We start from the raw sequence: 16,743 nt of genomic DNA on the forward strand, positions 1-16,743 counted from the left end.
CACTTCAAAAATAATATATATCGTATTGTGGATAAATAATAACTAATATTTGACAACTGAGCTATAGTCAGACTGCAAATATTTGCAGTTAAATGCCATTAACACGATTATTGGTAATTTTACAAACAAAACACTTACACAAATCTTTACGTGCTTTGATAACTGAAAACTAAACACATACGCTTAACCGGAAAAATGGAAATTCAATAAACATAAACAACATTTTGTAACAATATATTTTAAATTTTAAACTATTAAAATAAAAAATAAAATATCTATATTTTTTAAATCTATAAAATATTAACAGTCTTCACTTATATTGCGTAACCAACTGGCAAATCCTAGGCAAGTCTCCCATTTTATTATAATATTACATAAATATGTTATTTACATATAATATGGCATATAAGTTATGGTAAAGTTATAATTTTACAAGTACATCAACATTGAAAATCATTTATTTATACATTTGATATTCTGTGCATCGATCTCCTATTAAAAAGTGGATGCCCAATCAGCGACCAAAAAACGTCCCTACTCAATGAGTGCCAAACACAACTTCTTAGCACTCAATTCAAGTAGTCGCATTTCAAATTCAACCTTAAACTAGATCCTTAAGGTTGAATTTACTCTGAATTTGGGATTCTATTGAATATTAGACTTTATTAAAAGGCCTCCAGGTATAATTATTTTTATCCAAAAATTCTAAAACTGTCAAAGCAAAATTGGCCAGTTTTTAAGTGATATTTTCTACATGATTGTGCGTCCTTTTATTATAAGAGGATTCTGTGTCATGAAAAAATGTTTTTTTTTAAAATACATAATTATAATACATATTTACACTATATTTTTATTACACTCGATAAATTCGAATAACTTTTCGTGATGAAATTGTAAAATTCACCTTAAACTACGCCTGAAAATGTTAATTTTAAGTTAACTACAATAACTAAACATACAAGAAAAATCAACCTCCACCTAGTGTAAGTATAATGAAAATACTTATTTGAATAATTCAATTTCAATTATTATTTATATGTTTTTCCCAATGTCCCCAAAATAATTACCATATTAATTATTGTGCACCACGATATAATATCTCGAGACGATTAAAAGGCTATAGTGTCGACCAATAACCACAAAATCGAAATATTGCTCTCTCTTTCTTGCGTTGAGATGAAAGAGAGATGTCAACTCTGCCGATATGAGTTGACAATATAGCCTTTTTATTGTCTCGAGATATGTCTTTACTAGGCAGGTATTTGTGCCTCATACGGGAGGAGGTCAGCCACATTAATACAAGCCGTGGCCGCACCATAAATTGCCATGGCCACAAATAACCTAATGTTTTATCAATAGCTTGTAATTCTTCAAATCCTATGAAATTGAACTCTTTACTTTTATAAAGCTGGAGAATATATATGTTATTCGTCTTTTGTTAAGGTTAGAAGTGAATTTAAAATTGACACTTATTATTTAAAGAGAGACTGACTTCTCTTGACATTATTTTATACAAATTAGCTCCGTTTATCATTCATATTATTTTTTAATAATAAATTACACAAACAAATAGTAACAACCGATATTAAGTTAATAAGTTATTTATCTGTGGTGTAAGTTTAATATGTAATTAATTGAATGCAAAGACGCTCAGAGTAAAAAGATAGAATGACTTTACAGTGACAGTTGACTATATGTGTTTGTTACATGCCTGTGCATGGTTTTTGATTAAAATAGCTTGAACCTCAAGACTCCAAACAGTTTAAAAAATAAAGGGTTTTAAAGGCATTTTGTTTTGTTTCAAAAATAAATTGTCATAGTTGTAATAGAATCGTCCATCAATGAACAATTTTTTCATGTAATTCTCAACAATGGACGTTTGCAAGTTCAATGTGACCGACCTCAATGACTTGATAATTTTTATAATCCAAACACTTAAAGATAAAGTTAAGAATATCATATCAAGAACATTATAAAGTGTTTAGCTTAAGTATTTTCGTGTTATCAAAGGTAGTTTGAATGTCATTAAACAAACGTATTAGAAACGACCTTCACCCATCTGTTTATTGGATGGAAAGTGTTTTATATCAAAGGAGAAATATAGTCTCAATACAAACTCGGGCCCAAATTGTATGAATTGAAAATTATTGGCCATAAATTAGGACAATTATATAGAGAACGTGGGGCTTATAAGAAATCTATATTTGCGTAATTAGACAAATTACTTGTTGGGCAATTCGTATCCCTTTGACATAAAATTCATTGCATTATCAGTGTCAAACTGACAGACCGACAGTTTTAATAAGGATTTGATAATAACTTGACACATTTAGTCAAAGTACGACAATTCTAAACGTCAAATCTTTAGGAAACTGTCACTTTGTTAAATAGAACATTTGACATAATATTTTTAACAATGACATATCATTCATTGATTGACTTTGACATTTACTGTTAGCAAATATTATTTTGACTAAGATTCTGGAGTAATGTAGTAGAATATACAAGATTTTAGTACATTTTTTATTTCTGTATCGTTCTGAAAAGTAGGCTCAATTTCGGACATCTCTTTTAGTACGTTAAAAAATATGCTGCGAGTAGTTTGCCTCAAAAACTCTTGGCCAAAGACTTAATAATGATAGTTAATAACAATGGTAAATAATAGTTTTGCCAGGAAATTTTTAGCCAACCTACTCGTAATCTATTTTTTAACGTACTAATTTTTTTTACACTTTTCATCCATAAACAGATGGGTGAAGGTCGTTTCTAATAAGCATCTTCTATTATAACAGATGGTAAATAACAATTAATTACTAAATTTATAAATAGCACCAAATTTAAAACCTGTCTTATTTTAACCTTTTTTTAATAGAAGGAAATTATACTGACTTTACGTTAATTATTTTGTATTTATAAGAAATTTAATAACATTAATTGTAATAGTTCGTTATCTCGCTAATTCAACTAAACCAAATATTTTTATGTAGACTTATACAGGGTATGTAACATTCTTGCAAATCGATTCTATTTCTACATGCGAAATCACTTCGAAAATTAAAAAATATTTTGGAATGAAATTTGTTATGGACAGGTCACGTGATCGGATCTGTCATTTTGAAACGTTAGCGTTCGTAGAAAGAGAATCGATGTGCCACATGCTCGTAGTTACAAGCTCAGGAGTGGGATTAATAATTAAACAATATTAGCCCGTTTCAGCCTTTAGATACAATGTACATTAGTAAAAAATCTATTTAATAAAATCTTGAACGTCTATAAAATCCAAATTCATAATTTCGTATGACAAAATTATTTTTATTACGTGGTTTGAAATTATTGGCGTTACTTAGTTCGTAATTATGACATTATCATCTGAGTCGTTGATCCATCATTGTCATTTTCATGTACCTTTTTATCGATATTGACATTATAGCGTACTAGTCAGCATAATTAGGCTGACTAGTGACTAGTCAGCGCGTTACCAACTGAGCCGTAATGACATACATAGCAATAGGCACATATAGGGAAATTATTGATGACCCGACGATTCAATTGGTAACACCCCTGGTGTCCAGTCAATCTGTCTTTTTTTGATAAAGTCACAGAAAAAGGCTATTTTTTTTTATTATGTTACTAAACTACCCTGTAAGTGTGCCAGTTGTCCCCTACTTTAGTAACATCATTGACTGGGCTATATTGCTGTAATAATATTGCTTTAAAATCTAGATACTTCGTTTGTCCTAGCGTATTCTTCTTTACTGTCTGGGTCCGTGACTACATCTCTTCGTTTCACTAGCGCGTAGATGTATCTGAAATTTAACACAATTTTAAGGTATTTTCCATATAAATATAATATACAAAAATATGCGTAATATTTTTTTTTTTTAATTTTTTTTTATTAAGACCAATACTAATAACTAATAATGCGGAGAAGACTGTATTAAGAGTGGATACGACTAGAGTCTAGCGGGAGGGGTTTCGAATTACGGCCTCTCGGTGTCGAGTCCTGGGACTGAAGCCATGTGGTAGGTTGATTCTCTTTCTACCAACGCTAACGCTTATAAATAACTAACGCAATGTATGGGAATGACAGATCCGATCGATAACCTGATCACGTGACCTGTCGAAAGTGAATGCTATTCCTATACATTTTTTTAATTTTCGAACGTTAACGTTTGTAGATAGAGCATCGACGTGCCACATGACTACAGACCCTGCCCTTTACCAGCGTAGAGCTATTGAAGCTCTCTTGAGGTTAAAATGACCAGACAACCTTGGAGATTACATCAACATGATAATTAAATAACTTAGTAATAACTTTAACTTAATTTATATCTATAAATATAGACATGTTATCGCTTTAGATGCATTTTATTCATTTCACTTTAGTTTGAGATATCAATTTTAAACTTTTATAGAGCTTTGTTGACGTGACAACGTCATATAATTCGATGGAGCCGGCTGCACACTCGTAAATATGACGCCATGCGTCGTTCCCTCGCTCTAGGGTTGCCAACTTTTTTTACAAGAAATAAAGTATATTCTGGTTTATGAAGATTATTAAACAGTATTTTAGAAAAACGAACATTTTCTTTTGAAAAATGCAACCATTCCATCAGTATTTTCTTATGACGTTGTCACGTTCAACTATTATCAGTAAACCGACTTTACAGACAACCGATTTTTTTTAATGAAAGCTAACACAAGCACAAATAATCAATTTTTAATGTACCAAATTGGCCCTACTGCAGAAATCGCTAAGAAATCTATTACCTAGGACTAGGAGATATAGAAATATAATCGAATCATTATCAGTATGAAAACATGACAGATATAAAAAATATGCGTCGCTGCCATTGCAGATACTTATGTATTTATAAATAGCCTTTTTTGCCAGTTTAATGCAATTAGTACTTAATATTTGTTATTCCGCAGTTTCGAACACTATAATTTGGTTTGTTTACATTATTCTCGTCCCAATTTGGCTTTAATAGTTCGAATATAACAACATTCATCAGAACAAAAAATTAATATGCGATATTTATTCTTGTCAGCCTGATCGAAACAAGTTTATCCATTGATTGACATTTTAACGAATCGGTTTGATATAAAAGAAGACTTTTATAATAATCCCACAGCGTTTTGTTGAAAGTGAGCGCACGTAATCACTTTCACATCACGTTCTTTTTTTAAAATTCTTTATTGCACACAATATTTTATGTTACATATTACAAAAAAGATCCTGTGTGCAAAAGAGAAACTACCAGATATAACAGATTCTCGTTATGATGTACCTAAAAGTAAACACGATGTACCTGTTCAGGTGTTCATATTATATTTATTGTTTTATACTAGGTTTTCATAAAATTCGCCATCATTAAGTCGGTTAAATTTTATCAAAATCAATTAAATACCGTCCTAATTTGCTTGGAAAGCAATAAATGCACGATAACTTTTTAACTTAAAACTAGCCATAAATTATATTAAAATATAAAAATTATGATATTTTAGCTTGAAAATAAGAGATATAAAGCGTTATAACTTAATAAGATAGGAACAGAACATTGAATTTTCTATGAAAAGAACGATTTCTATGAAAACAGGCATAATTAATGAATGAAGACATCTTCAACGTAAACGCGTTCCACTATAGACTGCATCCTCGCCAATAAGGAGCGATTGCAGTAAACTGACTAGTAGAAATACTACTTGTAATACTACTTACGTAGTTAACGTTGACTAGTAACAGTAAAAACTAATATGAGACGAATATCTTAGCAATCCATGGATTCACCGTGCGGGTGCCGGGTCCATCGCTTGGTAGAGAGAAAAACTCTGAGCAAAGTCCAGGACTTGTGAGCTGGATGTAGGGTTAAGGAATTCCTTGAGGATCGATCAACACTCCCATCCTCCGCTCGTGTTGTTCTCCCTGCCTAGCCAAATCTGGTAAGATCCCATTAGAGCAGCAATGGAATCCCGTTCAAATATGGTATTAAAAAAATTACGGGACCGCGGTGGCTTTGGAAGGTAAGGTTTCAAGACTTCAGATCTTAAATTCTCCAAGTATAACACGTAATTCTTCGATATTTTCATATTATACCGAGGAGAATGTTACTAAAATACCTCGTTGGTAAAATGTTTTAGGGTTCATTTACACGAGTGGCAACTCTACCGACGACCGCAGTCGACTGCAGTCGGCGACGTTTCGGCGGCAGGCGACGGCGTCGCCGACTACTGTCAGTGACATCTCGGCGGCAGCCAACGGCACTCGACTGCAGTCGGCGAAGTCGCGGGGGCAGGCGACGGCGTCTCCGACTGCATTCGACTCCCGGTGGCGGTCGGGGGCGGTCGCCTGCTGCCGAGACGACGTCGACGTCTCGGTAGCAGCTATCGCTCGTGTAAATGAACAGTTAGAATCTTAAACCTTGGAACATGCTATATTTCAAAGCCAGCGCAACCCAAACTTCTTACCATACTTACCCTATGGCCTATGGTATGGCATACGATGACTGATTTTAAGCCTGTCGCAGGCTCTTGGTCTATAATGTTTTTATGAAAGTGAGGTGAAAAAGGACTTACGCAAATAGTGCCAAGGCTACCACTGTAAGGGCAGCGTCGAACAAATAGAATGCCCCAGGAAAAGTGTCTATTGTTTGTACGTATATGACGCTGGAGGTCGGCATGTATATCGAAGGAGCCAGAGCTTCCATCACGCCGATCACAGAGCTCAGCTTAGCTGGAAAATAATAAAATTAATAACTTTGAATAGTCTAAAATAATATTTTAGTTTTTTTAGACTATTGTATTTTTTCAGTTGTGTATAGTTTTCAGATTCGATTTCATATTATACACAAAATTAGATAGTAAACTTTTTGTGCTACGATCTTAATTTCTAATTACTTTTTTTATAAGTGTAGTAAATGGATATAAAATATCACACTACGCTGCTCTGGTCACTATTAGGATGATTGCAATGACCGGAATCGATGGAATAACGGTTCCGAGATATGCGGGTATAAACCACTAATTTTTCAACTCTATGTTAATATTCATATTACTAAAAAATTGGAAGAAAAAAAGCACAATATTTTAAAGCTCGAGTTAAAACAACCCAGGACATTATGATCCAAAAATATATAGACTAACCGCTGGATCAACGAGACAGTTGAATTAAGTAGGTAAATATTATTAGATGTTTCATTATTAACCCATAATCGGCTCACTGCTGAGCTCGCTTCTCCACTCAAGATGAGAAGAGTTAGGCCAATAGTCCACCACACTAGTCCAATGCGGATTGGCAGACTTCATACACGTAGAGAATTAAGAAAATTATCTGGTATACAGGTTTCCTCACGGTGTTTTCCTTCGCCGTTTGAGACATGTGATATTTAATTTCTTAAAATGCACACAACTGAAAAGTGGAGGTGCATGCCCTGGACTGGATTCGAACTCACAACCTCCGGAATCGGATCAGATGTTTAAAATTTGAAAATATCTATAATCTATACTAAAATTATAAAGAGGAAAAGTTGATTGAGGTTGATGAAGGAAATCATTGAATATTTTTGAAAATACTTTTACTAATAGAATTGTGATCGTAATAATATGCTATATTTTATCTCCGTATTCACTCGAGAACGGTAACTATGCGGGTGAAACCGCAGGTCATCTGCTAGCTATAGATAATGTAACAAGCAACCAGATAATTTTAAATGAAACTAATCATTGCTTAGTATTCCCCTCGCACGTAATACAGATTCAGGAAGCAATTATAACGAATCATTACAGTTTGCAAACTTGCAAACAGTTGCCAGTAACCTACATTACAAATAGCTAATGTATAAACTGTTATGTAAAGTTACGTAGTTCATGTGGTTTGCCTTGAGTTAGATTTCTATATACCTGTATTTGTCTGCAGACCTTAAGTTTATGGAAAAACATCTACCATTCAAAAAGTCTTAAAAAGAGTTTCTAAGATTCACTTTCGTTTTTAAGTTACATAATCTTTATGATAGATACATTTTGTTTAATTTAATTCTTGATCATGACAGTTTGACATGTAAAGGTGCTGGTAGACTTGTAACGAGCATTCGTACGAATGTTACATTACAGAAAAATACAAGAAAATTTTAGCATACATTTTAGTTAAAGTTGCAATTTCGTGGTAAATAAATTGTAGTTTTGATAGGTTATATGGGCTTTTATATTAACGACCATAGTTATAAAGAAATTAATGTAAAAATATAATTATCATACTTGCACGGACATTAAGATGCAATTACTCAAGGAGCATGTAGACATTTTTAAAACTTGCTCATCAGTAAACACAAGTAATGAGGAAATAATAAATATTAAATTAAAAAAAAAATACCTATATCAATACTTATATTACAAAGAGGTAGATGTAGGTAGAGGTTTGTAAAGTTTTAGGAGTAATCTCTGGATCTACTGAATCGATTTCAAAAATTCTTTTACCAATACAAAGCTACGTTATTTGTGAAAGTCATAGGTATTGTATCCCCGTATTCTTACGGAACGAGATTTACGCAAATGAAATAGCGAGGCGAGGCTAATAACTGATAAAGAGAAAAAGAAAAAAAACGAAGAAGAAGAAGAGAAATAATGCGTAATGGATTGACCTTATAAAACGTAATTTAAATTGGACAGGATTAAATTGAACTTGTACATATGTTTTCTGTGATCTGGCATCTTGTATCATTAGGACTGTACTTTAGTACAGTCTATTCTAACTTAAAGGAGGTAGAATTGCAACTTGCAAGTCCTGCAAAAGTTTTTAAGGATTTTCGTTCAATAAAAAAAGACTTACCAACTTCTTCGACTGGCACGCTCTTAGTGGCGATAGATCTCACAGCAGTGAGTCCAGTATGGCTGAATATATTGAACAGCGGTGCTGTGTAGAACCAAGTCCTGTTCGGGGAGAGGGCGAAGACTAAGCATCCTGCTATCCTACTGACACCAGCCAGGCAGCCAATGACGCTGTCTTGCACGTTGAACGTTCTGCTCAGGATTGTTATGCAGAAGAATGTTCCTGGAGAAAAAAAAAACTAGTATATAAAATATATATATAGGTCTCTAACTATGGACCTTATTAGAAGGCTCAAAGTCACTCAGCGGGCGATGGAGTGAGCTGCGTGATCGAATCAGAAATGAGGAGATCCGCAGACAAACCAAAGTCACTGACATAGCTCAGCGCGTCGCAAAGCTGAAGTGGCAATAGGCAGGCCACATAGTTCGAAGAGCCGATGGACGTTGGGGTCCCAAGATGCTGGAATCGCGACCCCGCACCGGAAAGCGCAGTGTTTGTCGACCTCTCACTAGGTGGACCGAGGATATCAAGCGGGTTGCAAGTAGTCGCTGGCTCGAGACCATTGTGCTTGGAAGTCCATGCAAGAGGCCTATGTCCAGCAGTGGACGGCCATTGGCTGATAATGATGATGATGATATTTAGAGTTAATACAGAATGTATTGAAAGTGCCACAAGTTAATGCGTTATCATTTTATGATTTATTTATTCCTCGAGTTACTCGCACATCATAATCATAAACAGAATTTTTTTATTGCATTATTTTATACAATAATAATATACAAGCATATTTAAATATAAATGATACAAGCGAATAATATGGTTCATTTATTACAATTTGATTATGTTCTGTCTACGAACTACTTGCATAGTACCTATACAACTTTGATACCGATCAAAAAATCATTTATTTCAAGTAGACTCTGTTTACAAGCACTTTTGACTCGTCAGTTGACTATTTGTAAAGATTCTATCATCAGTTCGGAAGGCAGGTTCTGCTGAGAAGTAACCGGCAAGGAACTCAACAGTTGCTTTTTTTTTTTAAATCATACAGTATTATAATCTACAATTTATGACAACATTACAATTTCTTATAGTTTTACTTTTTGTGTGAAGGTGAAAGCTGAAATAATGGCCTCCAAGCGCTTTTATCTTTAAGGAACTCATCAATGTTGTAGTAACCTCGACTAAGTAAATGTTTTTTAACATATTGCTTAAAGTTATGCATTGGCAGGTCCATCACAGTCTTGGGGATCTTGTTATAAAAGAGTACACCCAAACCTACGAAAGATTTTTTTACTCTTTGGAGTCGATATGCAGAAATAACTAACTTATGCCCGTGTCTAGTAAGACGTGGGTTTAAATCTCCTTTTCGTTTGTACAAATTAATATTTTATCTTACATAGACTATACTGTTATATATATATTGACAGGCTACTGCTAGTATAGCTATTTCTTTAAACTTTTGACGAAGGGACTCGCGTGATTTTAATTGATATATTGCTCGAATTGCTCTTTTTTGAAGTACAAGTACAAATATAGATTGTATATCAGCAGCCTTGCCCCACACTAAAATACCGTAAGCTGTGATACGCTGTGAAAGTACGCAAAATAAACAAGCCTAGCTGTATTAACATCAGTAAACTGTCTTATTTTTCTCACGGCAAATGCAGCTGAGCTAAATTTACCAGACAGTTTTTCTATATGAGCACCCCACTGAAGTTTACAATCCAAGGTCACTCCCAGGAAAACTGTGGAATTCTCCATTTCCATTGTTTCACCATCGATCATTATATGCTTATCTAATTTTATAACTTTGGCAATGAAAACTCAATACATTTAGTTTTCTTGGCATTTGAAAGTAGATTATTTGCAGTGAACTAATGCGGCTCATGCGATATGGCACGGTTTACGTCGTCAGAGTTATCTTTATTTCTGTCGGTCTTAAAAATTAAGGATGTGTCGTCAGCAAACAGTAGGTACAATCTCACATATGCCTATGACATGGTATGGTAAATCGTTTATGTACACTAAGAATAGAAAAGGACCCAGAATTGAACCCTGTGGCACGCCTATTATGCTAGTAGAACTATGCGACTTTATATCATTTATATATACCTTTTGTGTTCGATACTACTTTGTACCGATAGGTTGATTTTACGATTTTAATTTGACCTAGTTAATAACATGACCTAAATTCGTGATAACTTAAACTTATCTCCGTAAAGCGATACTATTATAAATACAATGTTTACTTCAATTAACAAAAAAATGTCCGTCCAAAGGTCGTTTTATCTTAATGTCGTCATCAACCCATATTCGGCTCACTGCTGAGCTCGAGTCTCCTCTCAGAATGAGAGGGGTAAGGCCATTAGTCCACCACGCTGGCCCAATGCGGATTGGCAGACTTCACACACGCAGAGAATTAAGGTAATTCTCTGGTATGCAGGTTTCCTCACGATGTTTTCCTTCACCGATTGAGACACGTGATATTTAATTTCTTAAAATGCACACAACTGAAAAGTTGGAGGTGCATGCCCCGGACCGGATTCGAACCCACACCCTCCGGAATCGGAGGCAGAGGTCATATCCACTGGGCTATCACGGCTCTTTATCTTCTTTATCTTAATGCTTACAGTAAAATTATAATATTCATACGAATGTAAACCGTCTATGTGTCACATACTTTCCAAACCTGCTGGCCTATTCAGTAACTACGGTCTATTAGACACCTAATATATTAATTAACATCAAATAAATAACAACCTCGTTTTTCGTATTCTGTGAAGCCCATTGTTAACGAAAATCACAATGGCAAACAATTTAAATTGGCAAATAGAACATTCACTATCGACAGTTCACGTGATCAAGTTGTCGATCGCATCTGTCATTCCCATACACATTGTTAGTTTTCGAAGCGTTAGCGTTTGTAGAAAGATAATCGGCGTGCTGCATGGCTAAGGCCTTATGTTATTTAATATCTATATTAATTTATTATGAAACACGGCTAAAACTCACGTGATATTAGTTAGCTGGTGCCTCGATGCAGGAACCAGCTCATGACTAAGGGCCCCGTATGGGTTCGAAACTAGTCGGGCATACTCCGACCTAATATCACGTGAGCTTTAGCCTTGTTTCATAATCAATTAATATGAATAACACTCACGATAGTTTAAATTCTAAAATAATTTAATATCTATTGTGATATTACCACTATTATAGCAATAAATGAATTTGATTAAGGCTCTACATTCCACTCTGAATGTTTAATCTGACTTTAAGTTTATGTAATATAATATAAAAATAAATTGTCTTACCAAATAATCCAAGAACTATATTAATTGTTCCATACACGCTGAATTCCACACTGTTGAAGTTAAATTTTCTTATCGCGTACAAATAGCTTACTTGCGAATCACCTGAAAAAAATAAACATACGAATTAGTTTACAACATAGGGCCAGCGCAGATCGATGGGCATATTACACCTGCTAGTTTTGGAACATCAGTTCTATTTTTTAGTGTAGCTTAACTCGTTTGTTTCAATCGCTATGATTGACTTTCGTGGCGTTCAAGTAAAGACAAAAACATAATTTAAACCAGCCATACGCCCGCATAATGTAAAAAAAATGACAGCAAAAAACGTACCTCCTACGCAGCGTGTATACACTGCTTTTAAAGATAACTGTTATTTTTTAATTGAAATATATTTTAACGTCTCATTAGCTTAATGGTTCAACCGGAGAAGTATCGGTTACTCGCGTTTGTGTAAAAAATCATCTTAGAAATATTAGATATAATCTATATTCTTCTCGTAAACATTTAGCAGCAGCAAGACCTTCATTTGTGACATTTTGGCATATTGCCCGGTGACGTTTTGAATAATGTGCGTTGTCCTTTATAATTATCAGTCTTGTATGGAGGTGACTGACTTGTATGTAAATAGAAGGCTATGTTTCACGTTTACTTTAAAATTTCGCTGTTTTTTATGCTAATTATTTGTAATCTTTTGATCTATAACATACAGTGTTTTATGAAACTTTGTCATTGACTATAAAATACGTACAATTTTCAATTTAAAATAAATGAAAATCTTAGAAATACAAATGTAAGAAAATTAATGTACTAAGATGCGATTCGTGTGGCTAATTTTCTTACAAGGTTGTTTTTGAATATGAATAAATTAACATAATCTTGCAACACTACCGATTATTGACCTGAGTACGGAACATTATATACTAAGAGCGCGTGAACCCCAGACCTTCGTCATTTTATAAAAGCTAAAAGTTTGTCAGCTCATGCTCCTACTATAAGTAAGTACGGTAGCCAATTATGGAGTTAGGACCGTAGTAGCTTTGGGAGGTAGCAGGTTTTAAGGATCCAGACCCTTAACCGTCTAAGTATAAGTAAATAAATAAGTATTGTTTTTATGTTTTTATCGGCATAATATAAGAAATGATATTCCCAGTCTCCAGTCTCTTAGCTTCGCAGTAACCGAAAAACACTATTTAATTTGAAATTTCAACGGTCTCTAGCGAAGGGTTTCCATAAAGCCAAGTGCAAGTTGCCAAGCAAATGGGTATATAATTACTCATACATATTATGCCGATATATATATAAAAACAAATATACTTTATACTTAGACGGTTGAGGGTCTGGATCCTTAAAACCTGATACTTCCCAAAGCCACTACGGTCCAAACTCCATAGTAGGGATGATGCCTGGTTTTAAATTGTTTTCTAAAATGACGAAGGTCTGGGGTACACGGGCTCTCCGTCTATTATAATATAGTTTTACTATTAGCTTGGCATTTTGGTTAATAGTCATATTACAATCGTTATTCGAACAGGTTTTGGTACCCATGTAGGTAGGTTTGTCCGCTTTATATTAAAACTTAATAAAATCTTATACACGTTTCTCCGAATTTTATACACAGCGAAAGACAAAGGGCAATTTAAAAATGCTGAAAATTTATAGAAAAGTACCTACGGTAGGCAATTATAGAGTTTTGATCATACCAGAGATTTTTCTTAATTCTCTGTATGTGTGTGAAGTCTGCCAATCCGCAATGGGCCGGCGTGGTGGACTGTTGGTCTCATCCCTCTCATTCTGAGAGGAGACTCGAGCTCAGCAGTGAGCTAATTATGGGTTGATAACGAACGAACGATCATAGTGAATTTGGAAGGTGGCCCAAAAAAAAAAAGCCCAGACACTCAGTAGTATTTTTTACATTTATACCTATAAAAAGAAGCTTACACAACAAGCACGCCAAGCAAGCTAGTACTATAGTTGAATGACAGGCTAGATTATTCAATATTACTTGTGCAGAATCCAACGAATATTATAAAGGGGAATGCCCCCGGCCCAGGCTTATCTTTACCGCCCGGAAACTTGCACATATTTAAAAAAATCTTGAAAAATCTACTTTAATAATGAAACCATTACTTTATCAAAATAATTTTGCTACAACGTTTTACGACATTTTCAAATCATCTATAATTGGTCCATAACGGCTACATATATCATAGCTGAGATCGTTGACTACACATCCCGAGTTTACGATATTTTTTTGAAGACTTATTATTTGTTTGTTTGTTCGTTTATTTTGTTTGATAAGCTTGTGGGTTACAGAAAAAAATAATTAAAAAAAAATAATACAGCTTCAAATGTCACTTCGCCGCTTTGGTACACAACGAACATTTTGCCCTAGAAGTGATTAAAAAATTTATTTTTCTTCAAGAAACATACTTTTATTGAGCCAATTATTTAACAAGATCCTTATTTATACCGCATATTCTCCTATTCATATACTTTTATACGGGGACTACTGGCCTAACCCCTCTCATTCTGAGAGGAGACTCGTCCTTAACAGTGAGCCGAAAAATAGAAAAATAGGTTGCTAATGATGATGATGATGAATGTACAAAATCTGTTAGTTTAACACGTCCAAAATGTCCTTGAGACAAAGTATATATTAGGTATGTTTATTAGAAATTGATGTAACCTTGTTCATGTGAAAGTGAAAGAATTTTTCAAATCGGACTGAATGAATCTGAGATTAGCGCGTTCAAACAAACAAACTATTCATCTTTATTATATATTTATTAGTATAGACATGACCACAACATAACCACTCGAGACAAGGCAGTGCTGCAAGGGTGCTGGATGGCTTTTATGAGCATTAACCCTTATATTTTAATGGCGTAGCATCGAATATTATTTGGTAGTTTTATATGAGAACTAACGGTAACTTGTGCGAATAGAAGTCAGATTTTTTTATATAATAAATAAACGCTAGACAGCGATCTCACCGAATGTTCAGTCTTAATGCAGTTTAATACTCGTATAAGAAAGTAGGCATATGTTGTACCTTTAAAAATGTTCATTAACGGATTTAATAAGGAGGAAGGAGTAAAAATACATTGAATTTGAAAATTGTTACTTGGGGGGAATGAACCTAAAATGAGGATATACAGAACAGCGAGTGAGAATACGAATTAAGGTTTAAGAACACTATAAAATATATATTTTTAAGACGGTGTCAGGCTTGCATACCGACGTGCCCAATGAAAATAATTTTAATACTAATCCATACCAATACTGAATTATTATAAATGCGAAAGTAAGTATATCTGTCTGTTTTTTTACGGCTTAACCACTGAAACTATTTCGATGAAATTTAGTATAAACTGGACCTTGAAGCAGAACCTAGGCTACTTTATATCTAAGCCATGGTTCCCGCGGGATTGGTAAAAAAACATAATTGTTAAATGTTATGAAATTATAAAAATAAAAAAATAACCCGGCCAAGTGCGTGTCGGGTCACGCGCAGTGGGTTCCGTTGTATACTTGTACGTCATTGATGCCACTATACGGTTCGTATGTGTATTTTATTTGTCTACATGTACGTATGAGTATTTGTCGAACCTGCAATGCGGCTGTGGCGTCATCTACATAGAGCCTTGGTGTCGTCACGAACACGTGACTAACACGGGAGCTGGCCATAACCACACACGCCGCCATCCTTTTTAACCGACTTCAAAAAAGGAGGCGATTCTCAATTAGAGTCTATGTTTTTTTTTAATTAATGACAAGTTAGCTCTTGACTGCGATCTCACCTAATGTTAAGTGACGATGCAGTCTAAAATGTAAGCGGGCTTACTTGGAAGAGGTACAAGTTTATTTTTTACCCATACCTCTGATGCTGTCTTCGCGGCATCTTACCAGAACCCTAAATCACTTGGCGGTAGGTACTCTTTGCCGGTAGGGTAGAAATTAGCCACGGCCGAAGCCTACCAATATACGCAGAGCTTAGGCAATTTTTTAATATATTTATATTTCATATTTTAAAATGTATGATTAAATATAAATTTTCGAACCTCATTTATTTTACAAATATCCTGACAATTTTTGTTTGTTTTATGTATTAATTAGTTAATATTGACTTAATTTTCCTCAATTGACAAAAAAAATCAATATATATTCAAAGGTAGTCAAATACCCAAGGCAAAAACAATAACCTAACTAACTAACTTGCCTGGGTAAGTTGTCTAATGCTTTGAGCTGCAATCATAAGTACAATGACCCTATTTACGAGTACAAACCCTCACAATATTATAAATGCGAATGTTTGTATGTATGTTTGGATGTTTAAATGTTTGTTACTCTATAACGCCGCTACCACTGAAGCGATTTAGCTGAAATTTGGAATGGAAATCATTTTACTCTGGATTAACACATAGGCTACTTTTTATCTTGAAAAATCCATGGTTTCCCAAGATTTGCGAAAACTGATGATATTGATGATATGAATGTTTGTTACTCTTTCACGCCTCAACTACTGAACCGAATTAGCTGAAATTTGGTATTAAGATATATTATATCCTGGATTAACACTTAAACTACTTTTTATCCCGGAAAAAT

At 34.2% G+C, this 16,743-nt stretch overlaps 1 protein-coding gene across 1 annotated transcript in view; it reads right to left on the reverse strand.

The window, feature by feature from the left end:
* Positions 1-217: 217 nt before the first annotated feature.
* Positions 218-16,743, reverse strand: part of LOC112045177 (uncharacterized) — a 29,018-nt gene continuing 12,492 nt past the window's right edge. Inside the window, exons 2-5 of the mRNA XM_024081267.2 lie at positions 12,139-12,240; positions 8,825-9,046; positions 6,577-6,733; positions 218-3,806 (exon numbers count right to left, since the gene is read on the reverse strand). Of these exons, the coding sequence (XP_023937035.1) occupies positions 3,713-3,806; positions 6,577-6,733; positions 8,825-9,046; positions 12,139-12,240 (575 nt within the window). The 3' untranslated portion in view covers positions 218-3,712. The remainder of the gene's footprint in view (positions 3,807-6,576; positions 6,734-8,824; positions 9,047-12,138; positions 12,241-16,743) is intronic.

Source organism: Bicyclus anynana, chromosome 20, assembly GCF_947172395.1.
Source record: "Bicyclus anynana chromosome 20, ilBicAnyn1.1, whole genome shotgun sequence".
In the NCBI taxonomy this organism is placed as follows: Eukaryota; Metazoa; Arthropoda; class Insecta; order Lepidoptera; family Nymphalidae; genus Bicyclus; species Bicyclus anynana.